Source organism: Podarcis raffonei, chromosome 8 (assembly GCF_027172205.1).
Source record: "Podarcis raffonei isolate rPodRaf1 chromosome 8, rPodRaf1.pri, whole genome shotgun sequence".
Classification (NCBI taxonomy): Eukaryota; Metazoa; Chordata; class Lepidosauria; order Squamata; family Lacertidae; genus Podarcis; species Podarcis raffonei.
Window position 1 is genome coordinate 92,265,880 of NC_070609.1, and position 25,107 is coordinate 92,290,986.

Below are 25,107 nucleotides of genomic sequence, written 5' to 3' on the forward strand. Positions count from 1 at the left end.
TCTACCGGGAGATCTCTGGCTGATTTGCAGGAAAGCAGAAACCAATTCCAACTCATTGTGCATAAGCAAAACAAATTTTTCCATCTGAAATAGCTAGCTGAAATGAAAAAAACTAAGTAGGGGCAAACTTTTGTGTGACAAGGCTGTGAGATCAGTTCAATAATGGTTTCCTCTCAAAAGATTCCAACTTCACACATGCAGGATCACAAGTTTGGAAGGGACCCATAGGTACAATCCAGAGTGAGTTGTTGTCCTAAACACCTGGAAGGTACTAAGTTATGAGGGAAGCCGGTCTTCTCTTTACCATAGTAAAAAAGGGAAGTGTAAGCTATTGGCCCAATCAATATGGGGTTAGGTATTTTCTTGCAATCATTAGCCATGTTTCTATCCTCTAATGCTGCAATCCAGAGCTTCAAGAAGCAAAGGCGTTTTACTCACTGCACACCATTCTGGCTGCAAATAAATAAAAATATTTTATTTGAATTGACATTGGGATTCTGTCTTTTGTTAATTCCTCCAAATAACTGAGGATGTATAAGTGCAGTGCAATGATTTCCTTGGTGTGCAATAATATTCACATTAAAGATCCCCAAAAATGTGTCTCCACAAATATACCTGTAACATGCAAGTTAATGTATACATACAAATAAGGCCATGGGCAGGCTGAGTAGCAGAGGGGATCTTCAATTCCCCCCAAATGTCATTGGTTTAACTTTCGTGGAAGAAAATAAACCCAAATTCAGATCAGTGCTAGCAAATGACAAAATTTATTTAAGAAAAAAAGTTATCAATCCATTAATATTTCTCAAAACTGATTGTAACGGGTGCAAAAGGCAGAACACTGTTACAGTTTAGAAAAACAACAACAGGTGTTTTGTACACTTAAATATTAAACAGACTTCTAGAGGAAAGGATAAAGAAACCAGCAAATAGGTATTGAAGAATAATCCACCTAAAGACCCTGATTCACTACTGGCTTTTTGAATCGCTCAAGAAGTGAAATATTCTATCCGTTTTGTAGGTGGTCTCGTTTGGCAAAGCCTTGAATTCCTGGACATGGGAGGCGACAGCAACTGTCAAGCGGCTGAGCGACTCTTGCTGGCCTCTACTCAAGGGCCCACTTGGATGAACGGAGAAAAACACTTGATCCATAAGAAGGTATCAACTCAGAAGACTAAAATCTTCTATATATTTTGTAAGTGTTGCTAGAGGAATGTTGAATGCAAGTGGAAGTACTACAGGCTGCTGAGTTGCACACTGTGTGAGAGAGATCTAAAACAAAGCGCTATCATAACACCATTTCTAGTCAAGTTACCAGCTTGCCCTAAAACTTTTTAACTGCTAACAAAACTGAAAAAGCCATTTATTACCTAGCTCACATATTCAACACTTGAAAAGGGGTGGAGAGAGCAGGGGGCGGTTACACTGACTGGCACAGCATACATTTGGGCTGCTGCACTTCCGCGCATTGAACGAAACAAACCATTGACCTTCTCCTCTCTTGAAAGACACAGTGAAAGCAGAGGACTTCGTGTCCCGGAGACTGCACTAGCTCTTGGTGAAGTGTTAAAAATGAAAGCCTTTTTGCATTGTTGCTGTTACCACCACAGGAGGCTTCAACTCAAGATGGTATTTGTTCCAAGTCTCCTCTGAACAAGCAGAGAAACACCCTGCTGCCACTTCACAAACATGGGCCTCATTTCTGGAGATTCAGCTGCCTATGCCGCACTGCTGCTTTCTTCCCGAACAGCTGACAAAATCCGAGCGCTTGCAAAAGGAGCCACTCAGCCCTCAGCCGACTCCAGTCTGGTCTTGTGCCCACTGACTCGTATGGCTGCTCAACTGGTCCTTGGAAGCTAAAGCTACCAGGCAGACGCCATTGCTTTTGGCTTACCCATATGACACAAAATGGATGCTATCCTGTCCATGGGATTTTGCTGTGAAGGAGTAGGATTTTGAGAAGTTAAGTCTTTGTGGTAGATGGCACCATGGGGTTGGCGGCAGAAGAAAGGAATGATGTTATGATGGAGGAGGTAGGGGAACTTTCTGGAACAAAAGCTGGAACCTAGGAAGAAAGAGCTGAGTTAAACAGATTAAAACAAAACATTGATGCACTTTCCTCTCAGATATGTTTGTGTTTTGAAGGTAAAATTTTCAGTGACTTTAAAGGTTTGAAGCCTTGTACTGTTACCAGTGTTGCAAACCTGTGGAGCAGTGGTTCTGACAGAGGAGAGAGAGGGGCAATTGCTTTAAGGTTTTATTACATGTGGCCTGCATCAGGTGAAGTCCATCTGACTGGCCTGGGTGACAGCAGACTCTGATTGGCTGGAGGTTATTTATAAAAGAATAATAATAATAATAATAATTTTTATTTATACCCCGCCCTCCCCAGCCAAGGCCGGGCTCAGAGCGGCTTACAAGCAATAATAAAAACAAGATGAATGATTACAACTTAAAAACAAAAATAAAATACAACATTAAAATAATGGAACATTAAAATGTAGCCTCATCGCAGGAGGAGAAGGAAAAGAAAAAAGAAAGAGAGGGAGGGAGGGAATCAAATTGGCTCCAAGCCAAAGGCCAGGCAGAACAACTCTGTCTTACAGGCCCTGCGGAAAGAAATCAGATCCTGCAGGGCCCTGGTCTCATGAGGCAGAGCGTTCCACCAGGCCGGAGCCAGAGTTGAAAAGGCCCTGGCTCTGGTTGAAGCCAATCTAACTTCCTTAGGGCCTGGGACCACTAGGGTGTTGTTATTTATGGACCTTGAGGCTCTCCGTGGGGCATACCAGGAGAGGCGGTCCCGTAGGTACGAGGGTCCTAGGCCGTGAAGGGCTTTAAAGGTCAAAAGCAGCACCTTAAATCTGACCCTGTACTCCACTGGGAGCCAGTGCAGCTTGAAAAGCACTGGGTGAATATGCTCCCATGGCAGAGACCCCGTGAGGAGCTTAGCTGCACTAAATAAATAAAGTACCAGCTCTGTGTCATTCTGATGAGCATCAGGCACTCAAACGCCAATTTCCAAAGGGGCGTTTGAGTGCCTATGTCATGAGGGTCCCCATGGCATCCTTGCTGTGTATGTTCAACAGCTGTGGACCATTCTGGACGAATGCCGTGGACAGGAAGCCAACCTCAGATGGCTGGAAGAGGAAGGTGACCAAAGGACAATTTTGGCAGCCAGAGAATCTACAAAGCTCCTTTTCTACCTCAACATTACTGGAGAGCTTCAAATCATCATGCTAAATAAAACACACTTGCAGTTAATGAAGCTATTCAGAAATGTACTATCAGTCTATGTGCCTTAGGTTTAGAAATTTCACAGTGGCTTGAACACCAATAACATAGGTCCTTTGTGTATGTAATTGCTCAAAATCCCTACAACTATTCTGGAAAGCACTAGCAACTGTCAAATGAGCCATATCTAATGGATGGTGCCAAACAGATGTGGCAGTAAACGCAGCCGGTGTGGAGGGAAGAGGGTGTATTGCAGCCACAGAAAACAAGAGCCTAACACGACAGCTTCCTCTCAAGAGTTCAGGGATTAGCAGGACCTTCCAATGGACTAGCTGCACTATTCTTAAGCTCACCAGCAACAGTCATACTGCAGCCAAAGGGTCTCAGGGGCCAACATTTTCCTCCAGGGAAGCCAACAACGGACTAGACAGAAATTGCTTTTGAAACAAGAGCAGCAGCAGCAATAAGCAGGACTACACTTTGTTAATCATTTGAACAATGACTTCTGGTTAAACTTTTTATATTTATAGGGAAAATCACTTGTAATTTCTAATTACTTCCATCTAATTACTTCCATCAGCCCTACAGTGGTACCTCGGGTTAAGAAATTAATTCATTCTGGAGGTCTGTTCTTAACCTGAAGCATCACTTTAGCTAATGGGGCCTCCTGCTGCAGCCGCACAATTTCTGTTCTCATCCTGAAGCAAAGTTCTTAACCTGAGGTAGTATTTCTGGGTTAGCAGAGTCTGTAACCTGAAGCGTATGTAACCCGAGGTACCACTGTACACTCCTTCTTGTGACAGGATAAAAGATCTAGAATTTCACTTTCAATAATGCTGCTGCCTACACAAGAGGGTAGATTTCAACTCCCAAATTTGGGTTTCATCCCACTTTTCTCTCCCAAGTAATGAGGATGCATAACTTAAGGCAAGATAGATCAAACTAGAATACTCTTAATTGCACATGCTTATAAGTGAAACTTCTTTCTGATCAGCATAGGAGCTGATAGAGGACACTGACCAATCAACTAAAAATTGATCCTTGCATTATAAATCACCTATCTGGCAAGAAAGATTGAAGGGTGTTCTCTTTAATGACGTATTTGGCCTGATAATGGCATTTTTATTGCCAGTTGGTGAATTCACCAGACTTGTCACTTGCTTTCACATGTTGTCTGCTATTCAACAATGGTCCTAAAGCCAGCTTAAATATCTCTTAACATCTTTTTTTGTACCAGGTGGGTGTGCCACATCTACAACATGTAGATTGGTTGATTTCTTGGAAGTATTATTCAATCTCAGACTTATCATCAGTCCATTTCTGAGCCATTGAAACTCAGGCTGCTAATCCTAACCCCTGGGCAGAAACAGAGGGGCCCCTTGCAGTCTCGGGCTGGTGGTGGGGTCCACCTATCAGACACCTTCTTGGGAGGCGGGGGGAGTTGCTGACTGGATCCTGTCCGTGGCAGCTTCCACTCGCCCACTGGAGTGCCCCTTGCTCAAACTTCCCCACAACTGGCAATGGAGTCTTCAAGGGCAAGGTGGAAGGACCCCTCTGCTCCGTGCAGACCCTCCAGCAAGGCGGACTGGGGGGGGCTGAGCTGCAAGGCAACATGCAATTTCTGACAAAGTGTCCAAAAGGAAATCCTCCTCATGCCAAGCGGCTGAGGATTTCTGTTTGTCCTTCAGTGCTTGGTTACATTCTGGTTTCCCACTAGGTTGTTGGGAAAATTCACTCTCCATTCAAAACTGATGACTAGGTGACAGAACCCAAGAACCAGCATCCTGAAAACAAGCAACATGCATACAAAGAAAAACCTTAATATGCACTCTATCTTCTAATACTACAACATACTTCTAATACTACAACAGTATTACTCCAAACCAGCTATCACTGTTTTGTGAGTCTCCCTGTTCTCCTTTTCTTTCCTCCACATCCTCCCGATCTTGATTCCTCCTTTTCAATGTGATAGGTAGAAGATAATACTCAATCAGATTAAATAAAAAAAGTCTAATTATTCTATAATTCCAGAAGAATCATTAGAAGAAGAAGAAGAAGAAGAAGAAGAAGAAGAAGAAGAAGAAGAGTTTGGGTTTGATATCCCGCCTTTCACTCCCTTTAAGGAGTCTCAAAGCGGCTAACATTCTCCTTTCCCTTCCTCCCCCACAACAAACACTCTGTGAGGTGAGTGGGGCTGAGAGACTTCAGAGAAGTGTGACTGGCCCAAGGTCACCCAGCAGCTGCTTGTGGAGGAGCGGAGACACGAACCCGGTTCCCCAGATTATGAGACTACCGCTCTTAACCACTACACCACACTGGCTCTCAATTCTGTTCCTTCATTTGCTGCTAGAACAGCTCTCCAGGGGTTTAACATTATTTTAAAATTTTCACTTATTTAGGGCTACGTGAAACAATCATAATGCAATAGTATAGGGTTGTTTATCCCATGAACTTTAAATGCAGAAACCATTTTCTTTGGTGGGAGCAGTGGGAATAAACTATTTTGGTGGGGTTTTCTTTTGTAGAGAAGCAGATCACAAAGCAGCATCTACAGTTAACACTTACCTTGGACCTCAGGATTTATCTCCCACTATTCACACCTCTGTCTTCATAAATGGTAATTTCAATCTGCACAGCAGGGCTGTTAAAAAAAATACACTGCAGAAGAGGCATGTGGGTAAAAACATCAAGATAGCGAAGTACTGAATCTTATATTGCCCCACCCCCACTTAAGGGGCGAGAAGGACCTCAGCTCAGTGCTTTGCCTGCAGAAGACACCTGGCTCAGTCCTCAAAGGTCTCCATGGGAATATCCCCTGCCTCAAAGCCTGGAGAGCTGCTGCCAGCCAGTGCAGACAATGCTGTGCTAGATGGGCCAATGAGTCTGACTCAGTCAAATTCTTTCTTTCCAAATGTTATACTATTAATGAACTAGCATAAACCCTTCCCCACCCCCACTTTGAATTCTGGAGGAGAGATGCCAACACGCTGCTCCTTACAGGCAAAGGCGACTGCAAAGCACTTTACTGTCCTCCCAATGAGAGCCCGTGTTGCCTCTGCCCTTGTCAGAAGCAAAATCTACAGAATGGGGGGAAAGACTTCTTGGAAGGCTCTTTTTGCTATAGCTGATAAGCAACACTCAGAAGGAAGCTTGTTCCCTACCTCCAAGGATCCCCAACCAGGACTCTTTGACACCTGTTAAGAAGAGTCCAGGCAAACCGGCCTGTACACCTGAAGCTGTGAAGAACACCCCCATCACTTCCTGGTGTGTCAACATAACAGGCCTCACATAGCAAACTACAATTCTGCAGAAACTGAAGCAAGAGATGCTTCTCTTCTGCTTGAAGCAGCCTCCCTAACCAGCACTGATGGAAAGGTTCTATCTGCCAGCTTCACCCCATGTGCTATCAAGCGAAAACTCAACGGAAGTAGCAATCATTACGTATGAAGTGATTTCCACACCTAAGAAAGGGATTTGTTCCATTCATATCCCACCCTTTCATCCAAGGTTCTTTCCCCACTCCCCCCACAACAACTCTGTTAAGACCAAGACTGAGTGACTGGCACAAGGTTACCTAGTGAGCTTTTCGGCTGAGTGAGGAGCACGAATCTCTCAAGTCCTAGGCCAACACTAATTGTGAAGATAGCTAAGGGGCTGTGCTTACACAACAAAGGCTAAAACAAGATTTGCTCAAAAGCTGGAGTAAAATACTAATTTCATCCCAGCAGGATTTGTTTGTTTAATGGCCACAGGCTGTTTTATTGGTTCACAAAGGCACAAACAGATATGAGAGCTACCAGAGCACAAAAGGTTAGGAAGCCACAGAAAAAGATACAACTCTGAGCCCTCTCTCAATGGGGTCCGTCAGGAGGATGCCCTGTGGGGCATAGATCTTCTCATTCTGTTCCTGAATGTACTTGGCAATCTTCTTCAGAACCTTGGGGAAAGAAGAGACAAACGTTCCTGTAGCATTTGCATCCAATCTGCTTCCCAAAACTATGTTTGCAAAACCATGTTTAAAGTAGTAAAGTCCTTTTACAAGCGCCTGTAGGAAATGTTATTTCTGGGGGGGCACTAGGGGCGCATCGGAAGATGGCTGACAATAACATCTCTCCGACCCACATGAGGTAATTAAGAGGCTGTGATGGGAGTAAACAGCCTCCCGCCCCCCCAAGTGTGTGTGGGGGACTGCCCTTGCCTGCTGTGTCCTATACCACCCCCAAATTTGAGGGGGTGGGGGCACTAGGCAGAAAGCCCTTGTGCGGATCTCGGCGCTCCTGGACGCTGTCTCTGATTCGCGCCTCTAGCTGCAGCAACTTCGAAAGAAACAATTAGGAGGAAGCTAATGCACAAATTTCAAGGAAGAATGGGGAGTAAAGACTGCTAACCGAAGAGATCTCTGAGAAACAAGACGGGTTGGAGGAACAAGAATAAATCATGAGAAGACACACCAAGGCTCGGTATGTTCGGCAACAGGACTGGATGGGGGAGGGGAAAAAACTTTCCTTTTCTTTTCTCTATGTGATTAACTAAGAATCCCCCCCCCACAAGTCACAAGTCAGAAATGCCGTTTAAATGACTTAAGCTGTAGATTTAAGACTGTGGAGATAATTTTCTAACCAAAGCATGTTTCAAGAAGATCGTGGAAAGCATAAGAGCTTTGGAATGACGCAGCAAAAAATAGCGTCACCATTTTGGCAAGTTCTGTCAAAAGACTTATGTCTGGGAGGAGGAGTAGATTTGTTTTCATGTTGTGGGTAAACCTCCTCAGAGGGACTAAAGAGCGACAGATTTGCGAGATTAATGATGGAAAGAGTGCTGTTATTTATGAAAGTGATGATATATGGAAACCATCTTGATATGATGATTGGACAAACGGAAAAATTCACACAGGATTATAATTGGTGTTTACCTGCTTAAGGAGATTATCAGAAGAGATCATAAAGAAAAAAAGAAAAATATACGAACAAGATGAGATGTGGAAACAGCAAGATAAGACTGGATAGAATTATGAACATTATTTGGACAGATTTGTGGATATTAACGCAGCAGCAAGAAGATGATCGGAATCCCCCTTCGGAACTTGAAATATGGGTCCCCCCAACAAAAATTTAAAATTCGGCTTTGTAATTCGGAATTTATGTGATGTGATTTGATTTGATTGGTCGGTTAATAAAAATTATTTTTTTTTAAAAAAGGAAATGTTATTTCTGTTTCAATCAATCCCAGTGATAAGCAATGTGAGCTGCTTCAAAGAGTGGCAGAAGGATATTTCAAAGGTATTTATCTGGTGAGGAAAGAAGCCAAGGATAAAATATAAATTATTAACAGATGTTAAAGAAAGAGGGGCCTTCTCCTTACCAGATTTAAAATTATATTATGAAGCTTCTTGCATATGCTGGATCCGGAATTGGATAATATTAAAAAAATGCAGATTTATTAGTTTTAGAAGGACATGATACTAAATTTGGATGGCATGTGTACTTGTGGTATCAGAAGGCAAAAGTACATAAAAACTTCCAGAATCATATAATAAAAATTGCGATTTTAAAGTTTGGGAAAAATATAAAGATTTGCTAGAACAAAAACACCATGGTGGCTTTCCCCACTGGAAGCAATATCCGTGAAAAAATTAAATATGAAACCTAATTGGGCAACATAGAGAGCTGTAACAGAAATGAATAACCAATTAAAATTGAAGGAATTTCAAGAAGAGGAAAGGTAACTGGTAACAATATTTTCAGTTAAATGAAGTATTCAAAAATGATAAAAAGAAAGGATTCACCAATGAAATCTCAAATTTCCAGAGAGAAATAATAGAAAGTGATACTAAATTATTATCAAAAATGTGTAACTTGTTGGAATGGGAAACTAAGGATGAAGAGGTCAAGTGTGTTACGATAAAGTGGGTAAAAGACGTGGGACATAATATTCAGATGACAGATTGGGAAAGACTATGGAAGAATGATATAAAATTCACAGCCTGTACCTTACTTAAAGAGAATTACATGATCTATAGGTGGTATTTAACACCGGTTAAATTGGCCAAAATGTATAAAACAAGAGAAAGTAAGTGTTGGAAATGTAAAGAAGTAGAAGGTATGTTTTTTCATATGTGGTGACAATGTAAAGTTATTTTAAAAATTGGGAAATGATATATAATGAATTGGAAAAACATAAAAATAACCTTTGTTAAAAAACCAGAAACTTTCCTATTAGGTATTACAGGAATGGATTTACGTAAAGAATACAAGAATTTGTTCATGTATGCAGCAATGGCTGCCCGGATACTGCTAGCCCAACACTGGAAAGAAGAAGTCCCCACCAAGGAAGATTGGCAAACTAAGTCAATGGAGTATGTGGAAATGGATAAATTAACTGGGAAACTTAGCGATCAAGATGACAACAAATATAAAAAAGAATGGGGAATGTTTATTGCATATTTACAAAAGCAATGTATGCAAGTTAATACGTTAGCAGGATTTTTAAAAACACTTTTCTTGGATTTTTATGAAGAAGAACCTACAGGGGATGGGGGTTGGTCAAGGTTTTGGAAATGGTATAGGTGCAATATATTCAGAACAAAAGGCTAAATTAATTGTCAATAATGTAGTGACGGAGGAATTTAAGATAGAGAAAGGAACACGACAAGGTTGCCCAATTTCCCCATTGCTTTTTATATCGGTCCTGGAGGTTCTTTTAAATATGATTAGAAGGGACCAATTGGTTAAAGGAATACAAGTCGGAGCTAAACAGTACAAATTGAAAGCATTTGCTGACGACTTAGTATTGACATTACAGGAGCCAGAATCTAGTACTAAAAGAGTATTGGAACTGATTCAAGAATTTGGTCAGGTTGCGGGATTTAAGTTGAACAAGTTAAAAACTAAGGTTTTAGAGAAAAATCTAACAGAGATTGAGAGAGAGAGGTTTCAGAAGGAGACAGGATTAACATTGGTTAAGAAGGTGAAATACCTGGGGGTTAATATGACTGCCAAGAATGTGAATTTATTCAAAGATAACTATGAGAAATGTTGGATGGAAGTGAAAAAGGATCTAGAAATATGGTCAAATTTGAAGCTTTCATTGCTAGGCCGTATTGCTGTGATAAAAATGAATGTATTGCCAAGAATGTTGTTCTTGTTTCAAACATTGCAAATTTTGGATAAAATGGACTGTTTTAAGAAGTGGCAGAGAGATATTTCTAGATTTGTCTGGCAGGGCAAGAAGCCTAGAATAAAATTTAAAATACTAACTGATGCAAAAGAAAGAGGGGGATTTGCCCTGCCAGACCTCAAACTTTACTATGAATCAGCCGCATTTTGCTGGCTGAGAGAATGGCTGCTTCTTGAAAACACAGACATTTTGGATTTAGAAGGTTTCAACAATGTATTTGGGTGGCATGCATATCTGTGGTATGATAATGTCAGGACTGGTCGTTGTCCTCTTCAGATCACCACACAAATGCTTCTTGTTCTTTTATAAAAAAATTTATTGCGTATTAACAAAACATTCTTATAAACGGTTCTTAAATATTATTCCTCAGAGTCACTTATTTCAGATACCTTCTGAGCTCTGCTTCTCCATGACCAGCCACTCTCAAAATGGCGAAGGCGCCCTTCCCTTCCCTTTCCCGCTCTTTTTCCTCCCCTCCTGGCTAGAGCTGGCTTGTATCTCCCCTCCTCCGAATCTAAGCTAGAACTTAACACTTGGGGTGCCACTAAGCAAGATATATGCCATGTCGGAAGTAGAATCTGCAGCATTGAGGGAGTTCCTGCAAAAGAATTTGCAGAGAGGTTTTATTAGAGAGTCCACAGCCTCGGGGGGTGCTCCCGTCTTTTTTGTCAAAAAGAAAGGGGAGGAAGGGGCACCGAGATTAGTATGTGACTTCAGAATCCTTAATAGCCAAATGAAGCCTCGCGTGAGCCCACTGCCACGTATAGATGACCTCATAGAGAGAGTAAGGTCAGCCAAAGTCTTTACCAAGCTTGATCTACGAGGAGCATATAATCTGATAAGGGTCAGAGAAGGGGATGAGTGGAAAACCAGTTTTTGTACTAAGTATGGTGCATTTGAATTCTTGGTAATGCCTTTTGGCTTGCAAAATGGCTCAGGGGTATTTCAAACCTTCATCAATCACGTCTTGGCAGGTATACTGGATCAGTTCTGTGTCTCTTATTTAGATGACCTCTTAATATATAGTGAAAGTATGGAGGAACACGTAAAACATGTCACGCAGGTGTTAGAGAGATTGAGGACCAACAGGTTATATGTGAAGTTAGAGAAGTGTAAGTTCCACACACAAAAGGTGGAGTTCCTGGGATATTGCATTTCCCACAAAGGGGTGCACATGGACCCCAGTAAAGTTCAGGCAGTGGTGGAATGGGAGGCACCTAAAACTAAGAAAGATCTACAGAGGTTTTTAGGATTTGCTAATTTCTATCGTAAATTCATAGGTAATTACTCCAAAATCACAACGCCACTGGCTGATTGTCTAAGAGGGAAGGGCCCATTCAGATGGTCTGAGGAAGCACAGAAGTCCTTTGATAAATTAAAGGCGGTGTTTGCTTCAGAAAAATATCTTATGCACCTAGATCCAAGTAAACGTATGAAGGTAGAAACTGATGCCTCAGATAGGGCTATTGGGGCCATTCTGCTGCAACAGGACAAGGAAGGGGACTGGAGACCCTGTGCATTCTACTCTAGAAAATTAAATCAATCAGAACAAAACTACACCATATTTGATAAGGAACTTTTAGCTGAGCATGCTGCCTTTAAAGTGTGGAGACATTTTTTGGAAGGGGCGTCACATCAGGTGGTGGTACAAACAGATCATAAGAATTTAGAGTATTGGAGAACTGCTAGACAGCTAAACCAAAGGCAAATTAGGTGGGCGGAGTTTTTTGCTGGGTTTAATTTTAGGATTGAGTACATACCTGGGCATCAAAATGTTCGTGCAGACGCGCTATCGCGCAAACCTGAGTATATGGAAGGGGAAGCACCTCCCAAGTTGCGAGAAATGCTGAGATCGGATCAGTGGGGATGTGCAGCCGTAGTAGTGGACGGCAGGGAATTCCAGCAGTGGACAGTAACAGATGAGTTTGCACAAAAGAAAATGGAGGAACTGAGAAAAGGTAGAGGGGAAGAGGAAGGTTTCAAGGAAAAAGGTGGATTGTTGTACAGGAGAGGGATGCTGTATGTACCTGCAGGTGAATTAAGAGGTAAAGTGTTGAGGCAACATCATGATAACCAGACTGCAGGACATTTTGGTAGAGAAAAAACCCTGTATCAGATAACACGGCAGTTCTGGTGGCCAAAGTTGAGGGAGGAGGTAACGCAATATGTAAGAGGTTGTGAAGTATGTCAACGAGCTAAGGCACCTAGAGCAGCTCCTGCAGGGTTGTTGCAACCTATGCCCACGCCGGGAAGGCCTTGGGATGTGGTGTCTATGGATTTTATAACGGATCTACCATCATCGCATAGGCAAACAGTGATCTTTGTGGTAACATGCTAACCAAGATGGCGCATTTCATACCATGTGCCAAAATTCCGACCGCGCAGGAAACTGCAAAGATGTTTTTAGATAATATTTTTAGGTTGCATGATAAAATCTTAGTTTTGGGATCTAACAGTTATGTTTCCAATTTTGATTTTTCTACCTGGAAGCCAATTTTCTTGTCCAAATTGTAAGCCTCCATTATTTGGTAATAATGAAGCCAATCTCGCACTTTGTCTTTTAGTTTTTCAAAGCTCTGCAATTTCAATTTGTCTCCCTCTTGTTCCAATATTTCCCAATATTTCGGCCATTTGGCCTCCATATTGAGCTTTTTCTGAGCCTTCGCTTCCATCGGTGACAACCACCTTGGGGTTTTATTTTCAAGTAGGTCTTTGTATCTTGTCCAGACATTAAACAATGCTTTCCTGACAATATGGTTTTTAAATGCTTTATGTGCTTTGACCTTATCTGTCAGGGAAGAGTTAGAGTTAGAAGATTCCAGTTTCCCAGAGGGAGAAAGCATTCCCCAAGGGGGGGAGGAGAGCAGTGAATTGAAGAGAAGAGAACAACAGGAACAACAGGGAGGGACCGGCTGTTCCCAGGAAAGGCAAGGGTTAAGTTCTAGCTCAGATTTGGAGGAGGGGAGATACAGGCCAGCTCTAGCCAGGAGGGGAGGAAAAAGAGCGGGAAAGCGAAGGGAAAGGCACCTTCGCCATTTTGAGGGTGGCTGGTCATGGAGAAGCAGAGCTCAGAAGGTATCTGAAAGAAGTGACTCTGAGGAATAATAGTTAAGAACCGTTTATAAGATTATTTTGTTAATACACAATAAAAAGTTATAAAAGAACAAGAAGCGTTTGTGTGGTGATCTGAAGAGGACAACGACCAGTCCTGACAGAATACCTTCTGCTCTGCGCCTCTTCATTATATCTAAAGAAGGAGAAGCCAAAATGGAGGGAGCTGTGGCGCCAGTTGGGCAAGGAGAAACCCCAGCGCTCCAGCTAACATTACAGGACTTATGGCAACAGAACTTACAGTTGAAAAGTCAAGTCGACGTACTATCGGCAGCATTGGGAGAACATAGAACCATGTTGCAAGCAACGCGGGGAGACAGAGTGAGTAAAACATTTACTGTACGTCCACGTAGCTTCAAGGGAGAAACCTCTGAATACATGGCTTTCAAGACAGAAATTTCTTACGTAATTGAGATAAAGGATAAAGAATTTCAATCTGAGCAAGAGAAGGTTGCTTATGTGATTAATTTCTTGGAAGGGAGGGCTAAGGACTGTGTTATACCCCTAATATCTCGAAGGGATGCCGCCCTAGGAAATCTACAAATGTTTCTGCAGTATCTAGACACGATTTTCTTAGACCCTGCACATGAAACAACCACAGCTAGGCAGCTGTTGAGAATGAGACAAGGAAAGGACACTGTGGGAGTTTATTGGTCCAACTTTAGTTTGCTGGTGCAGAAATTAAAATGGGATCTGAATTCCAGAACAGTTGCAGCCCTTTTTAGGGAAGGACTGAATAATGAGATTTTAGACCAATTGGCCCAAATGCCAGAACTTAGTTCCTTGGACTCTCTGGTCCGAACGTGCCTGCAATTGAGCCTACGCGTGGAACGGAGGACTAGTGAAAAGAAGGAACAATGGCGAGCACGGTGGCGGGAAAACAAGATCGAAAGTACAGAAAGCAGAATGGGCAACGTGCCAGGACGAGAGCGGCCAGAGCCCATGGAATTAGGGGCAGCCAGACCCCTCCCAGTTACTACCTCTTCCATGGTAAGAGGAAATGCAGGGAGAGGAAGAGACACGAGACGTTGCTTTGTCTGTGGAAAACCAGGGCATCTAGCACGACAATGTCGCAATCGTAAAGAATGGGAGTCTCTATCTGGAACAGACATGGGAGAAGACAATTGCCTGAAGGAACTGCATCAGGGAAACGAATGTCCCCGGCTGGAAATGGGAGCTTGCAGCCGGGTGGAGGAACAATAGAAGGCTCTCACGCAGAACCACCTATTCCAGGACTAACGGTGAAGGTGCAACTACAACTACCCAATGGACGTAGGGTCCAGGTAGAGGCGCTGTTAGACTCAGGAGCGTCAGCATATTTCATAGACCAGAAATTCGTACAGGAACACAAAATCTCTTTGTTACCTTTGAATTTCCCACTATGAGTGAAAACAATTGACGGCAGACCGCTACTGTCAGGAGAAGTGACTTACGAGACTCCACTAATGAGAATGGATATGAGTCATCACTCAGAGACCAGGGCATTTCATGTGACCAAACTAGCTGGGCACCCGATAGTCCTGGGCATGAGTTGGCTCAATCGTCACAATCCAGTGATTGCCTGGCATCAAAGGTCTTTGGTTTTTGGTTCGATCTATTGTATGACACATTGTTTGGGGCAAAAGGGGAAAATCTCGGTGGAAGTAATGGGAACAGAGGTGGAAGGGAAGTTGATGGGGAATGAAAGTGAGATTCCGTCACAATATATTGCTTATCGGGATGTTTTTTGTGAAAAAGAAGCGGATAAACTTCCACCACATAGGCCCTATGATTGCAAGATAGATCTAGTCCCTGGGGCACAGTTGCCACCAAGCAAGATATATGCCATGTCGGAAGTAGAATCTGCAGCATTGAGGGAGTTCCTGCAAAAGAATTTGCAGAGAGGTTTTATTAGAGAGTCCACAGCCTCAGGGGGTGCTCCCGTCTTTTTTGTCAAAAAGAAAGGGGAGGAAGGGGCACCGAGATTAGTATGTGACTTCAGAATCCTTAATAGCCAAATGAAGCCTCGCGTGAGCCCACTGCCACGTATAGATGACCTCATAGAGAGAGTAAGGTCAGCCAAAGTCTTTACCATGCTTGATCTACGAGGAGCATAAGATGTTTTTAGATAATATTTTTAGGTTGCATGGTATGCCATCACAAATCATTTCAGATAGAGGGGCCCAATTTACCATATTTTTCGCACCATAGGGCGCACCGGACCATAGGGCGCACCCAGTTTTTTTGGGGGGAAATAAAGGGGGGAAAATTATTTCCCCCCCAGGCGTGGGGCTGGGGCGGGGGAAGCTCGAGCTTCCCCCGACCCCAGCCCCCAAACAGGCAGCTCTCTGCAAGCCGTGGGAGCGCTCCCGCTGCTTGCGGAGAGGTCCGCGAAGCCTGGACGTGCTGAGCTCAGCGTGCGCAGGCTTCAGCATGCAGGCAAGTCTCCGCAAGCAGCGGGAGCGCTCCCGCTGCTTGCGGAGAGGTCCGCGAAGCCTGGACGTGCTGAGCTCAGCACGCGCAGGCTTCAGAATGCAGGCAAGTCTCCGCAAGCAGCGGGAGCGCTCCCGCTGCTTGCGGAGACGTCCACGAAGACTGGATGCGCTGAGCTCAGCGCGTGCAGGCTTCAGCATGCAGGCAAGTCTCCGCAAGCAGCGGGAGCGCTCCCGCTGCTTGCGGAGAGGTCCGCGAAGCCTGGACGCGCTGAGCTCAGCGCGCGCAGGCTTCAGCATGCAGGCAACTCTCCGCAAGCAGCGGGAGCCCAGTGCTGGGCTCCTGCTGCTTGCGGAGAGGTGTGCGAAGCCTGGAGAGCGTGAGGGGTCGGTGCGCACCGACCCCTCTCACCAGGCTTCAGCAAAAGCCTGCATTCGCACCATAGGACGCACACACATTTCCCCTTCATTTTTGGAGGGGAAAAAGTGCGTCCTATGGTGCGAAAAATACGGTACATCACAATTTTGGAGGAGGTTAATGCAGTTACTAGATGTGGAGCTAAGCCTCACGTCGGCGAGACACCCGCAAACCAATGGGGAAGCTGAAAGAACGAATGCAACACTGCAACAATATCTGAGGTGTTATGCTGGTTATCAGCAGAGCGAGTGGTTAGAGAAGTTGAGTCTAGCAGAGTTTGCGTATAATAATGCAATGCATGTATCTACGGGCAGAGCCCCATTTGTGGCAAACCATGGCTTGCACCCAAGGGCATTCCCAGGTCAAGAGGAGCAGTTAGCAGTACCAGCAGCAGAACAAATGATAGAGAAGTTGAGGTGCATTCATGAGATATTGAAAGAGGATTTGGAAGAAGCTAAAGAGGCTTACAAGAGAGCTGCAGACAGGCACCTGCGAGTTGGGGAAGAAATCCAAGTAGGGAGCTGGGTATGGCTGTCTACCAAGGGACTACCAATACGAGGGAGGTGTAAAAAGCTAGAACCAAGGAGATTGGGACCTTTCCAAGTAAAGGCTCAAATTAACCCAGTTGCTTTCAAGCTTCATTTACCTGAAAATATGAGAATACACCCTGTATTTCATAGATCTTTATTGTCAGTGTTTGTACCAGTGCATAAGTATCAAAGTTCAAGGGAACCACCTCCTTTCCCCACCATGATGGGGGAAGAGGAGGCTGAAGTGGAAGAGATATTAGACTCGAGAATAAGTAGGAGGAAATTACAGTATTTGGTTGCATGGAAAGGGTTAGATGAGTCTGAGAACTCATGGGAACCAGCAGAAAAAATTAACGTTCCAGAATTGCAGAGAGAATTTCATAGAAAATATCCCCACAAGCCAAAACCCCATAACTGGCATCTTCAAGAAATTTTTGAAGAGACAGATAGCGAGGAACAAGAGTTCATAGGGTTCGGTCCTTCAGAAACAGAGGAGAGCGAGGAGGAGGAAGGGGGGCTTAGGGGAGGGGGTGATGTCAGGGAAGAGTTAGAAGTTTTCAGTTTATCAGAGGGAGAAAGCATTCCCCAAGGGGGGAAGGAGAGCAGTGAATCTAATAGAAGGGAGCAAGAGGAACAACAGGGAGGGACCGGCTGTTCCCAGGAAAGGCAAGGGTTCAGTTCTAGCTCAGATTTGGAGGAGGGGAGATACAAGCCAGCTCTAGCCAGGAGGTTAGAAAAAAGAGCGGGAAAACAAAGGGAAGGGCGCCTTCGCCATTTTGAGGGTGGCTTGTCATGGAGAAGCAGAGCTCAGAAGGTATCTGAAAGAAGTGACTCTGAGGAATAATAGTTAAGAACTGTTTATAAGATTATTTTGTTAATACTCAATAAAAAGTTATAAAAGAACAAGAAGCGTTTGTGTGGTGATCTGAAGAGGACAACGACCAGTCCTGACACTATCTACAGAAACATTGCAAAATTAAGGAATGTTAGAAGGATGCTGGATTGAAGTTATGTGGTTTTAGCAGTAATGTTATAAAGGAGTATGTAAAAATGGGTTGTCAACAGGTGAGAATGTAAAGTCATAACATATTAAGATAAATGATTAAGATAAAAACAAAAATGGAAAGGATTTGCTGAATTAACTAGTTGAACTAGAATACAAAAAAGGGAGGTGTGAGGAAGTCAAGGAAACAAGTAAATGAAAGATAAGTATGGAAAAATTGGTTTGTTTTTAATTTTTTATTTTCCAGTTTTTTGTAATCTTTTGTTTTATTATTTTTCTTTTCTTATGTTTATAATTCTTGAAATGTTAATAAATATTATTAAAAAAAGGATTTTTAAAAACACTTGTAATGTTATAGACAATGTTTAAAGTTGGAGTTAATTAGAGATAAAGATTTTTTTTTTTTGACATGCATGAATGAAGATAATACAAAGGAACCAAGGGAAGGAGTGGAGGGAAGTCAGGGGATTCAAGTAATCCCATAATGTGGATTTAATATTGATTGTGTATACAGTTGTTTTAAATGTCTCATTTTATTTTTTTCTTTAATGTAATGATTTAGTTTTTGTGTGTGAAAATTAATAAAAATATTAAACCAAAAGAAAGAAAGAAAGAAAGAAAGAAAGATAACAAAGGTGGTGCTGGCCTGTTTGCAGAGTCTCATGATCAAGGAAGTACCTTGCCCCAGTCCCAGCAGTAATGGCTGACCCTACAGATTGTTGGGCAGATTATCAGGATAATGAAAGTAAAGTGCTTTGAATATCAGGGCGAGTACTGCATAAATAGCCAGCTGCATAGGCAACCACGTCTTGCTCTGCTGTTTAGTTAGCTGGTACATTTTATACTGCTTATAGATGGCATATAGAAACACAAAATATTGTTTTGCGTTTCAAATTTGCCTCCTAACTTATCTGTAACATGTTAAGCAGCTTGATCCAACTATGCAGTTTTATTAAATAACTGAACAGCTTCAATGCACCCTGAATACCAGGACCAGTGGAAAAATCTGAAAATTTAAAGAAACATAGGCCAAGGTTATCCAGATAATAACTAACTGCCAACAATATTTATTGGTCTTTTGAAGCATTAGTAAATTATTCATTTACAGAAAAAAGCATTTAACTCAAGTATGGTCTTTGGAAAGTGTGCTTTTATTCTACGTCTAGAAGGTCGGCAGTTTGAATCACCACGACGGGGTGAGCTCCTGTTGCTCGGTCCCTGCTCCTGCCAACCTAGCAGTTCGAAAGCACGTCAAACTGCAAGTAGATAAATAGGTACCGCTCCGGCGGGAAGGTAAATGGCATTTCCATGCGCTGCTCTGGTTCACCAGAAGCGGCTTAGTCATGCTGGCCACATGACCCGGAAGCTGTACGCCGGCTCCCTTGGCCAATAAAGCGAGATGAGCGCCGCAGCCCCCAGAGTCGGTCACGACTAGAACTAACGGTCAGGGGTCCCTTTACCTTTTATGGTCTTTGGAAAGGGTGCTTTTACTCTAAGTCAAGCACAGCAAACTTTAAAAGTCAACTTGGATATTTACTGTGGTTGGATCTAAATACCTTGCGTGTCCTTTCTTGAAAGCCAATATATTATAAATGCATTCTGAGTAACCTCAAAAAGCAAGTAACAAAGGCACCAAATCCAGATTACATAATCTCAGAAACAGAAGCACCATGGTGAGAGGAAATGGACTCTGGAGAACTAAATAAATATGTCATGCTGGCTTAGGAGAGAAAGCAAAGCACCTCTTATTCAGAACTGTCTGGCCAAGAGACAGTTGGATAGCCTTTATAATGTCAAGAAAGTGATTGATGGGAGGGAAATGCATCCACCCATTTATGAAAACTATCCTGAAAATTCAGCTGGGGCCAGAAAGCCAACTAGCAGAGGGAACTGCTGCTGTTTCCCAGTGCTTTCCTTTGTTAAAGGTAGGCAGGCAAGCACCCTTAACTCTTACCAGAAAGTGAGAGCAAAGTTTATTCCAGGGGACAGAATGGTGCCACTGGCCTTCATTGTTGCAAGAGACTAACATGCCTGTTTTTGTGGAATTACTTTCTGCCATTGACAACTCCAGTTTGCTCATGTTGCACCCTGCCCTTTCCAGAGGTCACAGTAACTCAATGTACCTTTTCATAATGTGTTTCCATGCACAAGAATATAGTGTAGGCAGTCAAGCAGGCCAGGCACCCTTCAAGGTAAGATTGGCTCCCAAGCTTCTCTGCTTCTGCATAAAGATTGTTTAGAGTTCGCACTGTTTCTTCAAACTGCTGCCTGTCGACCTGAAAAAGGCATCACATTTAGCAGAAGGCATTCAACCTGGTTCACGTAGCAAACTCCAATGCATATATGGTTTTCTGTGCAGTGATAGCTAAGTAACAGGTAAACCTTTGTTTCTAGAGGTGAATGTTTCCCAGTGGAGACGTCAGCTTATATACAGGCCCAAACAGCATTCTTTAAAAAGTATTTGCATGCAGTATACAGTGGTACCTCAGGTTAAGTACTTAATTCATTCCAGAGGTCCGTTCTTAACCTGAAACTGTTCTTAACCTGAAGCACCACTTTAGCTAATGGGGCCTCCTGCTGCTGCTGCGCCGCCAGAGCACGATTTCTGTTCTTATCCTGAAGCAAAGTTCTTAACCTGAAACACTATTTCTGGGTTAGCGGAGTGTGTAACCTGAAGCGTATGTAACCCGAGGTATCACTGTACTAATTGGCAGGCCTGTGCAGCGGGGAGGGGCAGCCAGCTATACTTGCTCTGGCGACTGGAGGGCTAAGCTGACCTGGGGCCCCCACCATGAGCCTGCTGGACTTACAGTGGTACCTCGCAAGACGAATGCCTCGCAAGACGAATGCCTCACAAGACGAAAGGGTTTTTCGTTTTTTGAGTTGCTTCGCAAGACGATTTTCCCTATGGGCTTGCTTTGCAAGACGAAAACGTCTTGTGAGTTTGTTTCCTTTTTTCTTAAAGCCGCTTGAAGAGGTGCAGTTGTGACGGACCGTGCTTCGCAAGACGAAAAACATTGCAAGACGAAAAGACTCGCGGAACGAATTAATTTCGTCTTGCGAGGCACCACTGTACACTGTCATGTGAAGAACACCCCATGTCTCCCAGCCGACTGGAGACTCCCACAACAGGCCTCAGCCTCAGACAATCTCTGCACAGGTCCACTAAAAGGCTTGGAAAATGAATTTCTTTCAAATCCATTTTGGATACAAACCAACTAACAAAACAAAATTAAAGAAGCACTGAATTCAAATGGCAGTAGGGGCAGTGATCTCACTGTGGAAGACAATGGCTTCATTATTATCACCACCATTAAGGATGACAGCATCAAAACTGGACTAAGTCGCTGTCTCCTTTTGTTTAACTTCTGAGCTGGTACCATTTGGCGTTTAGTTGCAGGAAGCCAAGGCTCAGGCTGCAATCTGTCACACACTTATTTGTAAGTATCCCCATTTGAACTGCTCTATGAACACACCCTCAACTCTTCAAGATCAGGACAATACAGTGGTACCTCTGGATGCGAACGAGATCCATTCCGGAGCCCCGTTCACATCCTGAAGCAAATGCAACCCACGTCTGCACGTGCACGGGTTGCGATTCGCTGCTTCCGCGCATGCCGTCATTTAGAGAGTCTGCGCATGCGGCGAAACCCGGAAGTAACACACTTCGTTACTTCCGGGTCGTCGCGGAGCGTAACCTGAAAATGCTCAACCTGAAGCACATTTAACTCGAGGTATGACTGTACTGTTGGAATAGACTATAATGTCCACTGTGCTGAGAAGAAAAGGCCACTTTGAGGTTAATGTGATGGGGGCCGGGGACGACCATTGGGTGGTCTTCCAGAGTTGCGCCTTCACCCTTTCCCTTTCCCCTGCTTGCTTGCTTCAGTTTGGAACATGTGATGGGTGATCATCTAAACCAGGCATAGGCAAACTCGGCCCTCCAGATGTTTTGGGACTACAAATCCCATCATCCCTAGCTAACAGGACCAGTGGTCAGGGATGATGGGAGTTGTAGTCCCAAAACATCTGGTCTAGCAGGGAGTTGTATTCTTTATTTTCCATTGCTGAAACTTCAAGTTTCATCCCCATGCACTATTTTGCTAAGTTAACCTTAAGCATGCAGGCTTTCAGGCAACTCTCCAAATGCAGAATGTGAACCAACATCCAAGAATACAAACAGAATCCAATGAGAATCCAATGAGAAGATACGACGTCACTGTTGCATTAGGCACACTAAGTAACCTAGAGAACTTCCACATACATAACGTGACTCAAGAACAACTCAGCTGCTTTTAACTGCCTGGGCTTGAGTGTGCAGCTGGATCTACAAGTTCACCAAAACTTATACACAGGAAGTGACAATCAATAGAGAAAACACAAAGATGTTCACGATCTTGGGTTTTCACTAGATAGCCCAAGTTTATTTTGATACTAGAAACTTACAGTCCATGAAAGGTTGGTTTGTAGTAATTGCAAATAAAAGGCAAATACAGTGGACACTCGGGTTGCGAACGTGAGCCGTGCGGGAATCACGTTCGCAACCTGCAGCGCTGCATCTGCGCACTCGCAGGTCACGATTTGGCACTTCTGCGCATAGCGCAATTTAGCATGTGCCAAAACCCGGAAGTAACCCGTTCCGGTACTTCCGGGTTCAGCGCGGTGCACAACTCAAAATCACACAACCCGAAGTATCTATTACCCGAGGTATGACTGTATAATGACACTTAGTTCTTGAGCAAAGGAATTGGCAATTGAAAGCCAGCGGCAAAACTGGACTACAAGGGTTTTTCACAGAGCACTTCACTATAGCGCTTATTTCCAAGGATATAACCCTTTATCACACACTTCAGGCACCTCCTTCTATACTGAGCCACAGCCTTTTTAATACCTTCCCCGCCCAGTAACAGAAATGTAAACTGTCACCAGGATAAGGACATAAGGAGTTTATGCCCTCAGCCATGCACAATCACTTGGACTTTGCACACATCTGTAGCTGACGTGCATTGAGGGATAACATAAATAAAAGAAATGTTGATTTCACACTAGTACTTATTTACATATGGTTACAATTATCTATCTATCTATCTATCTATCTATCCTGCCTTTCAGGATACAATCGTTCCAAACTAGTTTACAAGTAAAATTAAAACAAAAAATTAAAAATCAAAAGAAAAAAGGGACTAGGATCCTCTCCACAGGAAAGCTGATGGTAGATCACCCTGGTCCTGAGATAGGACTTTGCCTGTCTGACTCCCTCTCTCTTGGAATCCTTCCAAAAAGAGCAGAAAAAGATTCAGCAGGAGCAAATCTGGGCACAGGCAGCAGCGCTGACCCTTTCACCCGCACTTAATTTAAAATCTGGTCCCTGTTTGCCAGCCAGAACTTTAGAAAGCAAACAAAAACAGTAAGGCAGATTGCCACCCCTCCAAAGACCATACACAGCTGATATCCTAGACTCTGACCGGGAATTGGTGGATCCAATTTGAGGCATTTTTTTAAAAAAATGAAGTGTGTAGTTAACGGTTATGAAGTGTGTAGTTAAAAATACTTCTGTGTTCCAAACAAGAATAAGAATGCTTTTTAGGACTCCCAAAGGAAGGGAAAATTAGTTTTCCTAGCTTTTAATATTGCTGCTTTTTCTTTGTATATTTTCATCAAAACTTCAAAACCTAAGTTTGTATTGGTTGCTTTTAGCTGCTGTGCACCTTTAATTTTATAAATTTGAATGTTCCAGTTTTTATATTATTACTTAAACTGGAATCATGAACATTACTGTGGAAAAGTCACCCTTTCTATCAACTTTGGATATGTCAACTTGGGTGTAACCCAACTCTCCCCCACTTGTGTCAGACTGCAAGGGACGACGAAAGCACGGAGCCCTTACTCGATTCTCCAATTCTGGAGGAAACTTGGTCTGGAACTGGCATTTGGTGCCACTGCTGTAGTCCCGCTGGACAAAGACCTTGCTGGCAACAGGCGGCTGCTGCGGCCTCATCTCGCAACTCGAACTGGCCAGTCTAGAGGTGGGAGGAAAGAGAACATACACAGGGCTGGTGAGGGGGCTCCTCATCAAGACAGGCACCCACTTTCCTTCCACAGCCTTTCAGCCTCCATCAAATTCCAGCCAGATCAGTCATTCCTTCCCTTCACCCCCCTCTTAACCTTTGCCTCTGCTCAAATTCCAGCTGGTCTCCCACTCCAAACTGCCACCCAGGGGTGCTCTTTAGGGAGTGAAGTCTCACCGACTGTGCTTCACAGGATCTGCCCCTTATTCATCAGGAGCACTTGCATGTGACCAACTCACTGGTTCCGTACACAGGGTGACCATTGTGATGAACAATGGGCCCATGTACTTGTCCTACATACCGGAGGTACCAATCCCTTAGTTTAAAAAAGGACAGACACTTGATCTGTGTGGCAACAAGGTTAAAGTTACTGTGACTTCAAGCAGCCGTGGTAATTATCTTCATGCAGATTGCTGTTTTGCAATCTAATACACAGAAGGACAGGCCTTTAAGCCTCCCTGGGGCCCTACACCAATTCTCCAAGGCCCTTTTCCTCTGAAAACTAACTCAAGTTACACCCCAACGCCCTCATTTCATGCTATCCGGGAGGGCAACCCATCACACCTCCCTCTCTAAAAAGCCGTGTCTTTTTAAAGAACACACCCCCCGGACATGGAAGGTGTGTTTTTTGTTCGCCACACTGTTTTTGTAGCACTGTTTCCCCTTCCTTTTTCAAAACTAATGCCACCCTAGTTTATCCTTTGGGCTTGCAGAGTCCCCTGGCGTCGCCTTCGCACCCGCCCAGCCCGGGAAGCGGGAGCGCAGAGCCTCGGACTGGGGAGGGGCTCCCAGGGCCGTCTAGTCCACCCCCGCCCGAAGCGGCCCTGGCAAGAGCCCCTCCCGAGGCCGAGGGCGCCGCGCCTCGGAGGAGTCTCCCCGGGCGGGCGCGCGCGGGGGTGGGCTAGATGACCCCTGGGGTCTCCGCCGCCAATTCCACCCCCCCAGCCCGCCCAGCCCCTCCCGCTCCTCTCTCACGGGCAGAGCCGGAGCCCCTCCGCCGCCACGGCCAGCTTCCGTCGCGCGCCCAACGCCCTCACTTACGGCTGCCGTAAAGCCATCTCCCCGCGGTCACGACGGAGCCCGAGCCGGGCCGGAAAGCGGCGGGCCGCGCTGCGCCATAGAGAGACGCAAAGGCGAGAGGGGCCCGTCCGGCTGGCGG

At 44.1% G+C, this 25,107-nt stretch overlaps 1 protein-coding gene across 2 annotated transcripts; it reads right to left on the reverse strand.

Annotated features, from left to right (window-relative positions):
- Window positions 1-748: 748 nt before the first annotated feature.
- On the reverse strand, window positions 749-25,081 carry GOLGA7 (golgin A7). 2 transcript variants are annotated; one of them, XM_053401623.1, is made up of 6 exons: window positions 24,990-25,081; window positions 23,768-23,900; window positions 20,004-20,156; window positions 7,067-7,168; window positions 5,797-5,859; window positions 749-2,065 (listed from the first exon to the last, which is right to left on the reverse strand). In XM_053401623.1, exons 1-5 carry the CDS (start codon window positions 25,004-25,006, stop codon window positions 5,812-5,814), a joined length of 453 nt encoding a protein of 150 aa, XP_053257598.1. In that variant the 5' UTR covers window positions 25,007-25,081; the 3' UTR covers window positions 749-2,065; window positions 5,797-5,811. The 2 variants fall into 2 exon arrangements, with proteins under 2 accessions (XP_053257598.1, XP_053257599.1); XM_053401624.1 differs by having other exon boundaries at window positions 24,924-25,003.
- Between the last annotated feature and the right edge of the window lie 26 nt (window positions 25,082-25,107).